Here is a 20,071-nt window from a genome sequence, read left to right on the forward strand (position 1 = left end):
AGTCGTTTGGTCGTCCCTCACTAAGCCCCTGCTGTGCCGTGGTCACCCCATGCAGCCTGCTGCTCAGTTGTTTGGTTTTCCCTCACTGCCCCCCCCCCCCCCCCCCTTGTGGGCCGGGTGCCCCACACCGGCTGGTGTTCCGGCGTTTTGGCGAACCTTCACTAACCCCCCCTGGGCTGGCGGCCTGGTCGCCCCACTCAGCCTGTTTGGTCGTCCGTTCAGTTGCGATGGCCCATGGCTCTTTATATATATATATATATATATATATATATAGATATATATATATATATATATATATATAGATAGATAGATAGATAGACAGACTTAATAGCTCTGTGACCTTGGGCAAGTTATTTAAAATCTCTTGATCTCAATTTCTTCATCTATAAATGAGTATAATAATAGTACCACCTTAATAGTATTGTGATTGAGATAATATTTTTTAAAAAATTTGCATAGTATCTAGACAATAAGAAGTACTCAAAAATTAGTTATTCTTGTATATAATGACACTTAATACTCTATATAATAAAAGCCTAATATGCTAATTGTCTTGTCCGTTAAACCAGTCAAAGTGTAATATGCTAATGATATGCTAAGGCTGCTCAACCGCTCACTATGACAGTGATGGCAAACCTTTTGAGCGCGGCGTGTCAGCATTTTGAAAAACCCTAACTTAACTCTGGTGCCGTGTCACATATAGAAATTTTTTGATATTTGCAACCATAGTAAAACAAAGACTTATATTTTTTATGTTGATTTTATATATTTAAATGCCATTTAACAAAGAAAAATCAACCAAAAAAATGAGTTTGCCTGTCACCTCTGACACACGTGTCATAGGCTCGCCATCGCTGCACTATGACATGCACTGACCACCAGGGGGCAGATACTCCAACCGGTAGGTTAGGTCTGGCCGATCGGGACTGAGTGAGATGGGCTGGATATGCCCTGGAGCCCTCCCGCGGTCCCTCCCTGGCCCTGATCGTGCACTGGTGAGGTCTGTCTGCCTGGCCCGCAATCCGGGACCACTCAGGGGATGTCGGAGAGCTGGTTTCGGCCTGATCCCACAGGCCAGGCCGAGGGATCCCACAGGTGCACAAATCCGTGCACCGGGCCTCTAGTACAACAATAATGTAGGAGACATCTATTTCCAATATTTTTTTCATATTTTTATACTATCATGTCTTTTTTTACTCATCTACTGTATATATAATTGTTACTCTCTAATGAATATTTTAATTTTATTTTAAACTTTATTACTCCTATAATTCTATAATAACCATTTTATAATTTATAGTAAGCATTATTTTTTTCATTTCTATTTATACCTGATCAGTAAATATTTATTTATTATTTAACTTTTTTTAATTACAGGTAGATGCCTCTGAGAGTGAACCAAAGAGTTTTATCTTTATGAGTGAGGATGCTTTGACAAATCCACAGAAACTGATGGTTTTAATTCATGGTAGTGGTGTTGTCAGGGCAGGTCAGTGGGCTAGAAGGCTTATTATAAATGAAGATCTGGACAGTGGCACACAGATACCATTTATTAAGAGAGCTATGGATGTAAGTGCACTTTCTTTTATATTTTTTGGGGGGTCATTTTATAGCTCTGCTTTATTATGTTTATAATTTATTTAACATGTTTCTTCTAACGTATCTCCTATACATACTCTTATCCTTAAACTGTTATTATTTATTTGTAATGAAAAATTGATCTGCATTATTTTGCAGGTACAATAAAAACAAAATATCTTAAGTGTATAAAAATTTAGATAATGTCCTTGAAATGAATATTTTTTATTCTTAATTTTTTGTTTATTATTATTTTAAATATCACTTAAACTACCAACTACTTATCAATAAGATTGAAATACTTTTGAAAAAAATGTGACTGCTTTTGTAAATCTTTTCCTATTTAGTTTAATGATGTCAGAAACTAAAGGAAATCTGCTACTTTAAATTAATCTTTTATTCTTTTAAAGAAGAGATGGAATAACTCAGTATTCCATCAGTTAAAATTATTTCTTTGAAAAATACTCTTTAGAGGCACATATAAAATGCTTTAAGCATATAACATACATACAAAATGGTAAATTGCAGTATTTACTGAATTACTGTTTTGAATTTAAATCTTTTAAAGTCCATTTCTTTTAGAAATTGATATTTTAAAATCATGTTTAAGGTTTCCTTTCCTATAATAGTGAAATTGTGGGGTTTTTTCTGGCCTAGTATTCAATATCTACCTGTTAGGCTACTTTTGTTTTATTGACTTATTCTTAGGCTTTGTTGAAAAGCTAAATTTTGCAGAGTATGGATTTTTTTTACATATAAGTAGAGTTTTGCTTCAGAATAAAAGTAAAGTGGCATCTTGTATAATATAAAAATGTAAGGTTTATTTTTGTAATTAAAATTGGGAAGGATTTCTTTGATACACTGATTATTAATTACAAAGGTCAAAGGTAATATGTTCTCTACTTTGTTAACTCTGAAATGTTAATACAGTTGGCCCTTGAACAATCTGAGCATTAGGGCCACTGTTACCCCATGCCCACCCTATGTGCAATCAAAAATCTGTATATAACTTTTGACTCACTCAAAACTTAACTATTAATAGTCTACTGTTGACCAAAACCTTACCTATAACATAAACAGTTGATTAACACATATTTTGTATATGTTTTGTATACTGAATCTTGGCAATAAATTAAGCTACAGAAAAGAAAATATTTTTAGGAAAATTATAGGAAGAAAAAGTACTTCACTGCTATACATATTTATTGAAAAAAATTCACATATAAGTGGACCTGTGCAGTTCAAACACATGTTGTTCAAGGGTCAATTGTATTTAAGGTCCAACCCAACTCTTAAAGAATATTTTGGTTAATAGATTTTGAGGCTTTTAAAATGCTGTAGATAGAATTTCTTAGGTAAATTGTATATTTTTTTCAGCCTTTATGGATATGCAAAGAACATAAAGGCATTACTACTTTTGATTGGTTTCAAATTTCACTGGTGTGTTTTTAGTAGAATTTAACTAAAAATATTGAGGTTTATATTTAAGTAACTCACATGAAATATTATTTAAACTGTTTCATACTTCAGGATATGAATAATGAATGAACTTTCTGACACAGTAGTTTGTGGTTAGAACAGACCCTGTTGATGTATTTTTACATTATACATGAAAAGTGATCACAATTCAGTGAATATTTGAAAATTTAATTTAGTAAAGAAAATCGGATGTTTGTATGTTTGAGAGCTAAGTGAAATACTCTATGTAATTATATTGTTCCTGCTACTATATCAACTAAGCCTTTCCCATTCTTAATTTTTTTTTATTGTTGCATAAGGTTTTTTGAGGTGAAAGGTGTCTGTGGGAATCCATACCAAACATCTTTGAATTGACTGTCTGTTAATATCCCAAACAGGAGGGAGCAAGTTTGTCAGTGACATTAGAATAGTTGGTCATCTTGTTCTTGTAAGTAGGAATAGTGTTTTGGGGATAACATTTCATTGCCTTGACTTTTTTTTTTTTCTTTTCTCAATCATAGCAACTCATGATTCCTTGAAAAAAAATAAAAAGAAGCTGATTTCTAAATACTTTTTTAGTATTTAATATCTTCAGTATGTTATGTACTTTGAAATTTTTAATTTATATACTTTATTCTTTTATAGTAAATGAATATGAACTTTATTGTGGTAATTTTCTACATGCTGAATATTTTAAAATAATATTTCTTTTTAGTCCAGATAAAATGATTTTATTATTTGGGTTTTACCTTTTCATAGTGTTTCTCTGGTATTTCTTCAAGGGCTGCTCTGTGTTTGTTGGGGGTGGGGGTCAGTGCAGGTGGACAGGTGTGGAGAAAAAGGAACCCCAGCACACTACTGGTAGGAATGCAGATTGGTACAGCGATAGTGGAAAACAGTGTGGAGTTTCCTCAGAAAATTAAAAACAGACCTGCCTTTTTGACCCAACAATCCCACTTCTAGAAATATATCCTAAGAATCTCGAAACACCAATGCAAAAGAATGTATGCATCCCTATGGTCATAGCAGCATTATTTACAGTAGCCAAGATCTGGACACAGCCCAAATGCCCATCCATAGATGAATAACTAAAAAAACGGTGGTACATTTACACAATGGAATACTATGTGACCATAAAAAAGAAGGAAATCTTTTGCAACAGGATGGATGGATCTGGAGAGTATTATGCTAAGTGACATAAACCAGTCAGAGAAAGACAAACACCATATGATTTCACTTACATGTGGAAACTCATGAACAAAATAAACAGACAAAATAGAAACAGACTCATAAATATAGAGAACAGACTAACAGCTGTCAGAAGGGATGGGGATTGGTGGGGCTGAGTAGAAAAGGTGATGGGATTAAGCAAAAAAAAAAATCATAGACACAGACAACAGTATGGTGATTACCAGAGCTAAAGGGGTGGGGGGAAATAGAAGAGGGTAAAGGGGGAATAAATGTTGATGGAAAGAGACTTAAGTTGGGGTACAATACAATATACAGATGATGTATTGTAGAATTGTACTCTTGAAATCTATATAATTTTATTAACCAGCTAGAGGCCCAGTACACAAAAATTTGTGCACTGGGAGGGGAGGTCCCCTCATCCCGGCTGCCCCCTCTCACAGTCCGGGAGCCCTCAGAGGATGTCCTACTGACGGCTTAGGCCTAAACTGCAGTCGGACATCCTTAGTGCTGCTGAGGAGGCAGGAGAGGCTCCCACCACCACCGCTGTACTGGCAGCCATCAGCCTGGCTTGTGGCTGAGCAGAGCTCCTCCCATGTGAGAGCGCCCTGACCACCAGAGGGCAGCTCCTGCATTGAGGGTCTGCCCCCTGGTGGTCAGTGTGTGTCATAGTGACCAGTCATTCCCAGTCCTTCTGCTGTTAGGGTCAGTTTGCATATTACCCTTTTACTATATAGGATAGAGGCCTGTGCATGGGTGGGGGCCAGCTGGTTTGCCCTGAAGGGTGTCCCGGATCAGGGTGGGGGTCCCGCTTGGGTGCCTGGCCAGCCTGGATGAGGGGATGATGGCTGTTTGCAGCTGGTCACACCCCCTTCAGGGTGGGGGTCCCGCTTGGGTGCCTGGCCAGTCTGGGTGAGGGGCTGAGGGCCGTTTTCAGGCAGGCGGGTGACTGAAGCTCCCAACCTCTCGTTTTTTTCTTTTTTATTCTGGGATTTATTTACCTTCTATGGCTGTCACTGGAGCTGAGAGCTAGCTTGAGCTCTGAGGCTCAGCTCCAGCTCTGAGACCTTGGCTGCTGAAAGCAGGTATCTGGGCTTTGTTTAGCTTCTATAATTGAAACACTGTTGCAACTCCAGCTCTGAGGCCCGGCTGGCTGAAAGCAGGTTTCTGGGGTTTGTTTAGCTTCTATAATTGCAACATAGTTGCTTAGAGTGCAGCTTAGAGCTGGGCGGCGGCAGGCGGGGAACCTTGGCTTCCTCCATCACTGGAGCAAGCAAGCCTCCTGTTTGCTTCAGCTGCCTGGCTGCCGGCCGCCATCTTGGTTGACAGTTAATTTGCATAGCGCCCTGATTAGCCAATGGGAAGCATGTCGGAGGTACGGTTAATTACCATGTTTGTCTTTTATTAGATAGGATATCACTCCTACTTTTTAGACTAATACTTTACTCTGATTTGTGGAAGGAATAGTGATAATCTAAAGTATAACATTTTAAGTACGTTTCTTATGTGGTTGTTCCAGTGACAGTCACTTTACATCTCATATAATTTTAAAACAAATAGCACTAATTTTCTATATAACATGTACTATGTAGACCCCAGGAGACATCCTTATGTGGCAATATTCATCACACTAGAATATTTTGGGATTTTGTTTTAGATATCAATATGATTGTAAGGAGACTAATTAAAGAATATATAAAGTGTTGCTTAACTTTGATATGAATCACATACTTTAAAAGTTGATTTAGAGCTTTTTAGTTTTTAAATCACTTGCTTCTCTTATAATAAGCTACAGCTTTAACTTTTCTATTCTGTCTGTTGACTTTCTGATTCCTCTTAATTCACTTTGGGTTTTCTCTCCTTTTTCGATGGGCCCATTTATAAAACTGATTGATTGCAGTATTAGGATTTTTTTCTTTAAATGTACATAGGACCATTATAGATGGGTATCTAAAAAGAGGGTATAGTTTTTGTTGTTGTTTTTTCAATATTTGAGTAAAAAATTTTTGGTAACATTTTTGTAACTATTACCTTGAATTCAAAGTCTTCCAACTAAGTACTGCAAGCTCTTGCTATTTCAACGTAAGTAGTTGACAAAATAGTTGAGCAACTACTTTGGAAATGTGATAGGATTCTTTCTAGTGGGTTTTCCATGGTTAGTTGATTGTAACAAGAAGTACCATAACAATTTAGAGCATAGCTTTTATTTTTAACAATAGCAATGCCATCTAGTAGCTTATAGGAAATTATTTAGCATTTATGTAGTGCAAGCAGCATATAATTTGCCAGGAGATGTATTTTTAAGGTCTCAGAAGCCTCAAGAACATGAAAATTTCTTCAGAGCTTTTAAATATACTTTTGTTAAATTGATTTATATGCTTTTATGGTTTTTATAGTCATTCAAAGTATTTGTGGAATTAAAGACATGCTTGTTAAAACAAGGTGCCACTTTTCAACATATAAAATTGGCATATAAATTGGTAATACATTTTATGATATACTAAGTTTAGATATTTGTGGGAATGTAAATTGAAGCAATCTTTTTAGATGCCAGTTTTGTTATATTTTCCAAAATTAAATATGTGTACCTTTGACCCTAAATTCCATTTGAAGGAATTTACTCTAGAGTAGCCACAAAGTATAAAGTGTCCCCCAAAATGTGTACACACACTTTGAATAATTATAAAGGCAATGTTTATTAAAAAACATTTCATTTTCAAAATTGAGCTATCAGCTGTTATATATATAGTGTGTACACATTTTTGGGGACACCTTGTATATGTATGAGAATCCTCATCACAGTAGTGTGTAATACTGCAAATACTTCTAACCACCTCAGTACTCACAGTAGGGAACTATTTGGTTAAATTATGGTATATACTCATATTGTGGAAGACTGGTTATTAACACATTTCGTACCGCATAGAAATCTCTAAGACATATGCCAGGGACCGCATGTTTTTAGGCAAACTGCACGTTATTTAAATCATCATAACTACAGATCATAATGCACTTTAGGTGTTGTTTTTCAATAATTATAACATTTTTATTTACAAAAACAATTAAACAATTAAAGTTCCTAGTACTTTTTTAATGTATGGTACTGCGTAAAACATTTTCTAAAAGCACCAGGAACTTGAAGACGAAGACTATTTGAATGACCAAAATACATTGTAACTGCAATGCTTTATGGGTTCGTGCAATTATATAGTTTTTCGTAGATTGACCTGCACGATTTCCACCAATGAGATCACTTCATTCGGTGTGGACAAGACAGTGTGTTGACATCTAAGGTCCATAACAGATGGCGCGTGAAAACCGAGAAAACTCGTGAGTGGTCCTTAACAGATGGCGCTTGAAACACGAGAAAGTTCGTGAGCGGTACAAAAGGTGTTAAGAAGAATGAATTGTAGTTTATTTATGTGTGTTCATTCATATGGAGTGATGTCTAAACTTTATCAGATTAAAACACAAGAATGAGATTACTTGTTAAAAATTATACTTGCATACACATAAAACTACATGGATATATATTAATGTTCTTAGAAGTTTATGTAAAAAAACATGAGATTTTTTTCTTTTACTTTTCATTTTCAGTTTTTCTATTTAATTCTTTTGTTCCTTTTTTACTTTGAGCAGTTATTACATTTATAATTTTAATTTAAAACATTTTAAGATTAAAATGGCGGCAGAGTAGGAAGATGCTGCACGGCATGCTCCCAGGAACAAGCTGGAATTACAACTGAAATACAGAAAGGTTTCCTGAATAATCAATGGAAAACTCACAGGAGAAAACCCTGATATCCAAAGACCAACGGTGGAGACCACATAGAGACTGGTAGGAGGAGTGGAGGCGCAAAAGGGCTGGCCAGGCACCCACAGACAGCAACTGAAGTTCCGGAGAGATATCTCAGCTCTGGGGGGGGTGCCACTGAGAACTCTGGGATCTAATCCCAAAGCTGGGCTCCCCAGCAGAGAGCACCAAACTGAGAGGGTACCCACATAACATCTAGCTGTGAAAAGCTGTGGGGTGCTGTCTGCCAGGGAGTGGCAGCTGAAAGTTCAGGCACCCTCTTAAAGAGCCAATGCACAAAAATTCCCTGTAGAGCCTTGTGCTCTGGCAGAGGGAGGGTAAAGTGGACTGGAGCTGTGTGAGCAGAACCCAGGACCGGGGACTCAAGGGATAGAGCTCAGAAGGCAGACTCCGCAAGTTTCCTTGGCTGAGTCATTCCCTCACAGAAGTGAGGACATCTTTCCCATGTAGACATCTGCCTTGCCTGGGGGGAAAACAGTCCACACACCCTATTGGTAAACACCTTGTCCTGAGGCCACTTGAGAGATTAAAAGTAGCAATAAGTCTCCAGGCAGAAGCAACTGCCCCACCCTGTTGAAAAAAACTCTTTGCCACACCTGAGGACGATTGCCGGGGGCAATTCAAGTCAGAATCCTGTTAGTCTGTAGACAGAGGTGGTCTCTGGAGGCTTTGAGTGTTTGCCTGATCCAATTAGTCAGAAACAGCCTTTAACACTGTCCTGCACTAGAGATTGAGTGGTGTAGAGCAGTGGTCGGCAAACTGCGGCTCGCAAGTCACATGCGGCTCTTTGGCCCCTTGAGTGTGGCCATGAAATTTCAATCGCACTGTACGTGCGCGTCCGCACGTGGTATTTTGTGGAAGAGCCACACTCAAGGGGCCGCAGCTTGCCGACCACTGGTATAGAGGATCTACCTAAAACATAGTCACAAACCCAAACAGACAACCAAAATGGAAACAAAGAACAACCCCCAAATGAAAGAACTAGTGAATTCTCCAGAAGAAGAGATAAATGAGGCAGAGATAAGAAATTTATCTGAAACAGAGTTCAGAGTAATGATGTTAAAAATGCTTAACAGTATGAAAAAAGATATAGTAACTATGAAAAAATAAGTCTGAGATAAAGAATGACATGACACAAATAAAGAACACATTGGAAGGAATACACAGCAGATTAGGGGAAGCTAATCAGTGAATTAGAAGACAGAGTTGAAAATATCACTCAATTAAAGAACCAAAAAGAAAAACAATTAAAAAACAGGAGGACGGCTTAAGGGAGCTGTGGGACAATGTGAAACGTAACAATATTAGAATAATAGGTGTGCCAGAAGAGGCAGAAAGGGAGAAAGGCATAGAGAAGATGTTTGAAGAAATAATGGTAGAAAACTTCCCTAACCTGGTAAAGGAAAAAAATTACACAAATTTAGGAGGCACAGAGAACCCCAAACAAGAAGAACCCAAACAGACCCACGCCCAGACACATCATAATTCAAATGCAAAAAAATAAAGGGAGAATCATAAAGGCAGCAAGAGAAAACTGTTACTTACAAAGGGGTTCCCATAAGGCTCGCACCTGATTTCTCATCAGAAACTCTACAGGTCAGAAGGGAATGGCATGAAGTACTCAAGGTAATGGAAAGCAAGGATCTGAGACCAAGATTACTATATCCAGATTACTATCATTCAAAATAGATGATCAAATAAAGAGCTTCCCAGACAAAAAAAAAAAAGGCTAAAGAAGTTCATCACCACCAAGCCAGCATTACAAGAAATGCTAAAGGGATTGCTGTAAGGGATTGCTGAGAAGAAACATGTGAGAAACCTAGCCATACAGAATTAAAATGGCTATAAATAAATTCCTCTCAATAATAACCCTAAATGTAAATGGATTAAATGCTCCAATCAAAAGGTGTAGGGTAGCTGAATGGATAAAAAAACATGACCCAAATATATGCTGTCTACAAGAGTCCCACCTCAAAACAAAAGACACACACAGGATGAAAGTGAGGGGATGGGAAAAATTTTCCATGCAAATGGAAAAGAAAAAAAAGCTGGTAAAGCAATACTCATAACCAACAAAATAGACTTTAAAAGCATCATGCTAAGTGAATAAAGCAAGTCAGAGAAGGATGAATGTCATACAATCTCACTCATTTGTGGAATATAATGAACAACATAAACTGATTAACAAAAATAGAGCCAGAGGGGGGAAAATATTCTAGAGTATAATAAAAGTAATCCTGTTATTTGCAGATTTTTAGTATTTCCTACAGATTCTGTGATACCATACTATATTAGTACAGTTTTGGTAATATACTTAAAACCCTTTTATTCTTGAAATATTAATATTTATTGCATGTAATATTATATGTAAGATAATTTTTCTTGAATAATTGGTGTTTATTGCATGTAACATCATATTTAAGATTGTTTTTCTTGAAAAAAACACAAAAAACATTTTAAGAGAATATTTCTAAAATATATTACAGTAATATTCAATTAACCATTTCTAAAAGAATTTAATGTTTTATTATAAAATTGCAAACAACTTCTTTAAATAATTATTGCTTTTTCCCATTAAAGACTGGCAGAATTTAGACTACTAAAATTTACATTTCAGACTTTTTAAAAATAAATGCTAATTTTATTCCTGTTCGAAATATGGACTACTAAAATATAGGTTGAAATCAACAGCACTAATTCCAAATTTTAAAAGTAAACTTTGAAATTTTCCGGGGAAAAACTATTTAAGAAAATAATAATAAAAAGAAATAAAAGTAAACTTTGAAAGAAACCAAATTAACTAAAGAAAATATTTTAAGTTGTTACATTATAGACTTCATCAAAGATTGTTCAAGTCAAGAATTCCAGGAAAGGTTAAAAGCTTAGCACATTACTAAACTGACAAGGTATATGAGGCCACACCAGCCCCCATGCCAGAAAAAGAAAACAATGAAATGACAGCTCTAGTGTTTGGAGAGAGGTTGTTAACGACAGCTTATTCCTTTATGATTTCAACTCTTGACAGAAGACAGGTCTGCTGGTTGCATCAATGGCAGATATATCATTACCTTCTGGCCCTGTCATGACTGAATCGGGGTGGGGGGCGGGGGGCAGGGACTACATTCAGTTTTGAAAATCCAATTACTTTCTGGAATTTTGGTCACTGTTTCTGAGATACATGTGATTAAGCCATTCTGTGATAGCTCTTTGCATCTACATTGTTCTCTAATACTGAACTAATAAACTAAGTATATATTTTCTATAGTCAAGTGGAGAGGAAGCTATAATAGCATAGAGCACCTGGATATCCTGAAGTCATCCCAGGGAAAATATTACAGGCCTCTTACGTTTAATATTTATTCCTGTACCTATGTTTATACCTAATGTCAGATAACTTATAAAGTAGACAGAGGCCTTTTCACTAAGTGCAAGAGAAAAAATACTGAATTTTAAAACAATTAGGCACCATTTTTACATGAGAAAATATTGGTTATAATTATAATTTAATTATAATTTAGTCTATTAGATGCACATTTGAATTATTTTTTTCTTTTTCTTTTTCTTTTTTTTTTCCTACCTAAAAAGTGACTCTGGAGACTTAGAAAGAGAGGGTATGGGTTTTGAAAGTATGTCAAAAGCTTTGGGGTTTGTGTATGATCAGAATTTCAATGGAGGTTGAGATGAATTCAAATGCATAGAAGGCAAACATAAAAATCTTGTTTAATTTCTGTCATGTTGTTCTTTTTGGAATCACTCTGATGTGTCTTTCAAATCTGCTTTTCTCTTGAGCTTTGTGCCGTTATATCCATGATCTGTATTTCCCCGCTTTTTATTTCGTTTTAACTGCTGATTCCTTTTCTGTGGGCCTTCCTTTAATATCAGCTGAAGCAGTTTGAATTGCAGAATCAAAGCTGTTTTGGGAGTGAGAGAGTGTGTAAGATTGTGCAGGGTGAGATTCTCTGGGTAGAAGGTAACACCTCCTGCAGTTATAATCAATGCTCTGGACACTTTCAAAGATTGGAGAAGCCATGACTTGCTCCAGGGTTAAACTTTTAAAATAACTTCCCTAGAGGAAAATGTCATCAATAAAATGGAATAATTAGTTGACAGTTCTTGAGTAGCCTAGGTTTAACAAGAAAAGATTAAAGATAGTCAGCTTTGCATTTTTCACTATACTTTGGATTTCTTTTGTTTTTTAGACTTTACACTTTTGTTTATATTGAACATAATTTTTTTAAATGTTAACTTCCAGTATTATTGGTATATCCCCTGAGTTATTTTAATTTGAGGAGAAAAAAATGGAAAGAGTGCTCTCCTTTACTCATAGGAAATAGTCTAAACTTTTACTTGAAATCATTGAGACAGTAAATTAGGAATGGTAAGTAATTTTTTTATGAAAGTGTAGTTTGCACATTAGTTTAAGTCACCAAACATTAGAGTAAAAATGTGTGATATTTACATAATCACTAAGATAAGATTTTTTAAAAATAAAATAATGTTAAGTGCATTTTAAGGGTAAATCATTATTAGTTTCCAGGAGCATTGTTTGGTAGCATTTTATGCTCCTGATATTATTTGGTGATGATTTTATTCAACTATTTATATGATCTAAGTAAAAGGCATATTTTAAAATATTAATTTCTAGATAAGTTGCCTATTTCTAAATGATATTTTTATAGATTGTAACTAATGCCTAATTATAAATTAAAGATTTAATCTGAAAAAGACCTCTATTAATTACTTTTTTAAAATTTGCAATATAATGTTCTTAAATTAAAACTGAATTTCAACAGTAATTCTGGATAGTAGCAGGCCTGTATTTTAATTCTTTTTCCTGGACATAAAAAAAATCACTTTTTTTAAAAATATATTTTATTGATTTTTTACAGAGAGGAAGGGAGAGAGATAGAGAGTTAGAAACATCGATCAGAGAGAAACATCGATTAGCTGCCTCCTGCACATCTCCCACTGGGGATGTGCCTGCAACCCAGGTACATGCCCTTGACCGGAATCGAACCCAGGACCCCTCAGTCCGCAGGCCCACGCTCTATCCACTGAGCCAAACCGGCTTCGGCAAAAAAAAAAAAATCACTATTAAAAGTTTGTAGTGAAGTGTTGTAAGAATTAGGTGGAGTACCTTGACATACTTTGTATATTTAGAATCGTGTTCTTTTATATTTTAAAATAAATAAACTTTAAACTTTAATTAGTTTACTTCAAATGTAAATTAAATCAGTATCCCTCTACTGTCATGTGTGTATTCAGATGTCAGCAATCTTAAGAGCTATGTTGCTGCTTTGTGTTCATAATCCTTATTGAAAAGGAGAACATATCTTGTTTATGAAATGGATACAGCACAGGGATGAGTATGTCTCATGAAGCTTGAAGTGTTATTAATAAAAATTAGTATTAATAAAATATAAAAAGGACAAATGCTATTGTGTTAGTAAAAAGCACACAGTAGTATTGTGTTAGGTATACATTATGCAATTTAAAAAAACCTGATATCATTTTAAGGGCATTCATATTTGACTTAAGAAGATCATAAAATTTAAGCCAATTAATTAGGTTAGGAATACCATACAGAAATCTATTAAATAAGAGTAAGCATAGCAAACTGTTATATTTTACCTAGAGTTTAAAAAATGAACATGTATGCTATAATTTAAATTCTGGATGAAAAAAAGTTAATGTACAATTTATTATTTTTAAATCAGTACTACAGAATAAAATATTCTCTTAACATCAGTGGAAAAAATTAAATTTGTAAGAAGCTCTTTTTTGACCTTTTGTTTCTATAATAACACAGTGATAGTGATAAATAATACAAGTGTATCTCCAAAGAAAACTTAACTTGAAAAATTAGAGAAAATATAAGCAAGCAATTCAACCTTGCTTCTTTTGATAAACAAGACCATTGCTGTTTAAATAATTTTTACAGTTTGTTGATATTTAATAGTGTGACTGAAGCTTTTAAAAGAATTTTATTAAGTTATCTTTATGCCTGTTTAAAGCAATTTTATTAAAATATTTTTATGGTTACTTGTATAGATTGCAAACTTAGTTAAAATTAAGATAATGAACTTATATGTATAGCATCTATGTATTTCTGTTAAAGTGCAGTTTTATGTTAAATAGTAACTCACATTACTAAGGATCAATTTATTTCATTATTAAAAATGGGTGTGTTTTGAAACATCTGTATTATATACACAAACACACTTACAAATTTCTGTGTATGTCAAAATTCCAAATTGCTAACCCAGTAGAGTTGATTTTTTAAAAAAAACATCATTTGAAAGACTTGTCAATTCTCTTGGGAAATGAGTACTTGCTTATTCATACCATGAGCTGCATATTTGAATAAAATTATCTTTCTATGAATTGATCTTGAAAATATTTAAGAGTACATTTTTTCCAGAGAAACACATGCCAAGAATCATTTTAAACTTTCTTAAAATGTTCTTCTTAGTTTGCATTTTCTGATTGTAAGACAATGTGTTTTTGTTGAGCTTCTCATGCATATTTACTTGTATTGTAATGGTTTGAAAATGTATTGCCCTTTTGAACAGTGTGTATTGTTTGTGATCAGAAATTTAAAGAAGTTAGCTACTTCTTTCAGAACAAACTTAAACTATTGGTAATTGTCTTTTCCCAGAAATTAACAAATTAGAACATCAAAGCCAGTATGGAGAGGTATGTAGTAGGTCATTTACTGCTGCAGGCATTTTCTCTTCCTCCATGATGTATTTGTTTAGTTTCTCTCACTTTCTGCCTGTGGCACTGTATGGTGAAATTCAGACATGTTCTTCCCCTCCAAGGAATCTCAGGGGTGGAGGATAACTTATACAAAATTAATAAATGGTGTTGCTTTTTCATTATCACCCATCCAAGGCAATTTGCAGTGTTCACTTTAGAGGGGAAAAAAATTGAGTTGTGTAGGAAGCATTTACAACAATACATTAACAAGTTTAAAGCCATGAGTCAATTTTAAAAAGAAAATGTATTTTGAGTTGGTTAATACTATAAACAATGAAGAATACTGACCCAATAATTTCTTTAATAAAATATTTTTATTGATTTTAGAGAGAAGGAAGGGAGAGAGAGAGAGAGAGAAACATTGATTGGTTCCTTTCCAGATGTGCCCTGACAGGAACCAAACCCTTAACCTAGGCATATGCCATGACTGACTGGAAATCCTACAGACAACCTTTTGGTGAACAGGATGATACTCAATCAACTGCGCTACTCTGGCTGGGTGACCCAATAATTTCTTAAGGCTCCTCCTTTTATTATTTTGGTATAGTAAAATCATAAAAGTTAACATTGAAAATTAAAAACTAGTGCAGTGTTTGTATTTTATGATGACTAAATTAAATGAATTAGTTCATTTAGCTGGAGAGGAGTTTTAGCTGTTAGAGTATGCCAATTAGAAATTTCAATTTTACTCTGCAACTGAATCATTTTGCTGCAACATACTATAGAAACAATTTTATAAGAAAGAGAATGGTGTTAACTTATTGTATGTGTTCTTTGTGATACTCAAATCTGTATAAATACCATAGCAGTAGGATTTAAGATTGCTTTTGAAAAGGAATTATATATATAACTAGGAGCCCAGCGTGCGATTCGAAATCACGAGGCGCCGCCCACCCTCGAGTTGCCATCCAGCCCTGCCTCGCTCCCTGGGCCCCGCAGCAGCTGCGACTGCTGCTGGTCTGGCCCTGCTTCCCGCTCCGGCCCTTGAAGCAGCTGGGGCCTCTGCTGATCAGGCCCTCCCCCAGCACAGGCGCGGAGGCCCCTGCTGCCCTGCTCCTGACGTGCCCGCAACCTCCTGTCCGACACATTACAGCGTCCCGGTTAATTAGCATATTTCTCTATTTTATGTATATAGATAAATTGTTTGTATATATAGCCTTAATTCATTTTTTTCTGTTTAATCCCTGAGGATACATTTGAATTATTTTATGACAATTTTTACATTAAGAATTGTTTCAAAGAGCATTTAGAAGGAAGCCATGTCGTCTCATTTTAAGCTTCTACAACTCAATGTCTTACTTTTTTCATGTACAAGAATGATACAGTTAAGCGTCCTATATACTATAGCTTAAGAAATACCCTTTTACTTTGTTTAGGATATATGAACCACACAGCACCTTGTAACAAATGGAATTTTAATAGTAATCTTATTTTGTCAGATATTATAGGTGTGCTTCTGTTTCCCACTAAACTGTGAGCTCACTGAGGGCAGGGATCATACATTTTTCACCATTGCCTAGCAGTACAGTGTAGTAGATAAGTATATAAGCTTTGGTTTAAATATTCCTAGTTATCAGTTTTAGCTTTCCTAAAACATTCTCCTTTTAAGAATTTCTAGTCACTAATTTTAGTGACTTAATAATTGTGTTATATTATCAAGTGTTTTGGTCTGTTTAGTCTTGTTTTTCTTTTTTAATCCATAAAATGATTATAATAATAATGCAAACTCAGAGGATTATCCTGAAAATGACTAAATATAAAAAAGCACTTACCACTAGGCATGGCGCTGATTTTTAAAACTTTTTATGGATGGAGGGATAAATGAATTTTCATTAAGAAAAAATAAATATGATGGCTTCTTGGAAGGCACAATTCTTTTTGTTAAATCTATTAAAATAGTACATGATTTCAGTTCCTCTGTTCTTAAATAGGAACATGATGTACACAAGTTCTTATTATAATAGCTGTCACATATGAGTACTTAATGAATGTTAATAGTGAGGAAGGTAGAGATGTAAGAAGGTAATTACTTGGTGTATTGTTTTGTTTTTTGGTTTACTTCCTTTTCCTCTACAAATCCTGCCACTCTGCAGCCTATTTCTATAACAGTGTGACTGGATCTCTTCTCTGCATCTAGTTGTATTGGCAGTGATTTTTCTGGTTCTATATTATCAACTATTCTAAGGACCCAGAGGGCATGGGATTGAGTTGGTTTTAGCTGTAGAGGTGTGGATAGGCTTCTAAAATCATCCTTCATGGATAAACTGCACCTAGAAAGTAGAAACATAAGCTTTCGGAAAGTGATTTCTTTTTAACTCAATTGTAAATGGAAAAAACTTTTTTCTAACCCTCTTAACTCCATGAAATCCACCCTTCTATCCTTCCATCAATCTTCCAATTCATTTATAGATCCATCAAGTATTTATTGAGGGGCAAGCACTGTTCTTCAAGTGTGGGGAAGTACAATAATGAAGAAAACAAAGTGCCTGCCCTCAAGACATTCTGGTTTAATGGGGAGACAGGCAAATTCAGAATGGTGTGATATGTACCCCCAAACTGTAAGCATTGAAGGTATCTCTTAATGCCATCTCTATAAAAATGCTTCCCAACAGACTTGGTATTTACATAAAGTCCTTAATTATGAGGAGGAACTTGGAGATTGGAGAGGTATTCCAGATTGAGGGATTAGTTGAATAAAGCTTGAACATAGAGTTTGATGTGAAGTGGAGAGTATAAGACCGAGACTACATGAATCCTCTTAATATAAATATATCAATGAAAAGTTATTTTCTTATTTCTTTAACAAAGGTGGTATACTAGATGGTCTCAGTAGGTTTTTCTAGGTTTTAAATTGATTCTGTATTTCTATTTTTATAATATTTTGTTCTGACACAGGTATGTCCCACTTTATGAAATCAAAACAGAAAAAATTTGGTTTTATTTCTCAAAAATATTTAATTTATTTTTTCTATTCCTTCTAATATTAAACTTTTCTAATTACAAATATTGTTTTGCAAAATATTTATTATAGAGATCTTGTCAATATTAAATTATTTGTATTAATTAATATACTCATTAAGATATCATTTACTGCTTGGGGAATGGAGAGAGGAGATTACTATACTGAAGTGTTGCTACTAATTGAAAAAGCAGAACTAGCAAAGCACCTGGCATATAAACACAGTCAGCAGGTTTTCTTCCAATATGTATATCCTAATTCAACAATTTCAGGTGGTCAATAGGCTCTCCCATGTCTAGATATGTATAGTAAATGCCTTATAGGAGGAGACTTTGAATGGGAAGAGCTGGTATGGAATAGACAGTATTAAGTCAAATAAAGGTCCTCTGGCTATATAGACATTAGAAGGGTGTAAGTTAGATATTTGGATTGTCAGCCCTGGGGATTGGAAAGAAAAGGAAGGTTGGGAAGAACAGGAGTTGGTGACATGTAAAGTGGGAATGAGGAAGCAGGCTTCAGGAAATAACCTTTTCGTAAGAAGGGGCACATACACTCCTGCTTTGATAAGAAATACCTATATGCTATCTCTCATTGCATTTGAATTTTTTAAAATTATTTAAGAAGAGCAGCTCTTAGATCTTTTGTTCACTCTGTCATCCCTTCTGAAATACCCCTGTTGCTTCTTCTAAAGTAATGTCTGGAAATAAATTGTAATTCAGCCTTGGCTTAGGGTCCTACTTCTCTTACTAACTTGCTTATTAACTTAGAAAAAGTCGTTTAGCCTAGTTAGGCATCTTTTTCTTCTTTTGTGGAATAAAAACAGCATATTTAGATGCCTTTGTTGCATTGATAGTTTCAAGTATATAAAAATCAGATTTTATATTTTCAGGCCTCCAAATGAATAATTAGTATGGAAATCTTTCTTGCATGCTGTTATAAAAACAAAAAGAATTGCTATAAAAATTAGAGAAAACTCAACCTTTATTCATTGTGTGACATGTATTTATCAAAGACACTGGATACTAGAAGCTTTGGTAGGAAAGTCATCCACTTGTTAGTGTTAGTAAAGGGACTTTCTTATTTCTTAGCTTATTATTTTATTGTCTATGTAATATTAGCATTAGTAAAAGTAATCTCTTAGTTTAGAATCTTATTGTTTATGATTCTTTGGAAGGTATTGTTGATTTTGTCTGTTGGCAATGCAGATTAACTTAGCTAAAATAAAAAGTGCTTTTCTTTCCAGAGAACTCGATTTAGGTGCTAACAGTATGAAGAAACACAAATTGAAAAATGGAGCAATTTGTTGATAATTTTCATAAGGCTATATATGCATGAAATAATTCAAGATTTGCTGTCATACGTTATTTAGAGAATGAGACTTGATTTTTGAAAATGAAATGGCTTTATTTTTAGCCTAGGCTTTTTCTCAACCTTGATTTTAGTTTCCGAGCCTGCTTCCAGAAATTTATATCTAACTGTCTTCATACTAGTATCTCATACTCAAGTTGTAAGTGGTAAAATATAACACCAGGAGCTAAAAAATACTCTAAAATCATAAATTCAAGAACTACTTATATATGAAAATAAGTTAAAGAAATCTTAATAGGCAAAGAATAGAAGGACTCAATTGTATGGACAACTATTAATTTACCTTTTACCATCAATTTAAATTCAATGTGCCTTATATTAAATCTTTATAATTTTTTACAGTTATTAATTGAGTTGCTAAAACTATTCCTGAATTGGCATTTTGGGATTAAGAGCAAACAAACAAAATAGTTGGTGACCATTTGTTCTATATAGTTTTAACCAAAACAATCAATACTAGGTATTTTATTTTTTTCTCTCCTCAAAATTATATTCCTCTTTTGAAGCTGTTGAAAACAGAATTATGGTTATGAAGGAGATTAAAAGAAAGAATATAATTATGGTCCAAAGGTTTTTTTTGTTTTTTTAAAATATATTTTATTGATTTTTTTACAGAGAGGAAGGGAGAGAGATATAGAGAGTTAGAAACATCAATGAGAGAGAAACATCGATCAGCTGCCTCCTGACACCCCTTACTGGGGATGTGCCCACAACCAAGGTACATGCCCTTGACCGGAATCGAACCTGGGACCCTCCAGTCCCTAGGCCGACGCTCTATCCACCTAGCCAAACCAGCTAGGACATGGTCCAAAGTTTTCATCTTTCTTTTATAGCATGCAATAATAGTGATTATACTTTACCACTGAGCACTGGTCATACTCAACAAGTATACTTTTTTGATTACTGCCAAATAAGATTAATTTTTTATCATTTATAAATCTGTTCTT

At 34.6% G+C, this 20,071-nt stretch overlaps 1 protein-coding gene across 8 annotated transcripts in view; it reads left to right on the plus strand.

Annotated features, from left to right (window-relative positions):
* The window catches only part of FAM172A (family with sequence similarity 172 member A), a 379,783-nt gene that overhangs the window by 88,141 nt on the left and 271,571 nt on the right, over nucleotides 1-20,071 (plus strand). For 6 of the 8 annotated variants that reach the window (XM_023749992.1, XM_023749974.1, XM_006081215.3 and 3 more), the window contains one exon: nucleotides 1,378-1,569. The exons of the other annotated variants lie outside the window; for them this stretch is intronic. In XM_023749992.1, the coding sequence (XP_023605760.1) occupies nucleotides 1,378-1,569 (192 nt within the window). The remainder of the gene's footprint in view (nucleotides 1-1,377; nucleotides 1,570-20,071) is intronic. 8 annotated transcript variants of the gene reach the window in all.

This window comes from Myotis lucifugus, unplaced genomic scaffold (genome assembly GCF_000147115.1).
Source record: "Myotis lucifugus unplaced genomic scaffold, Myoluc2.0 scaffold_0, whole genome shotgun sequence".
Classification (NCBI taxonomy): Eukaryota; Metazoa; Chordata; class Mammalia; order Chiroptera; family Vespertilionidae; genus Myotis; species Myotis lucifugus.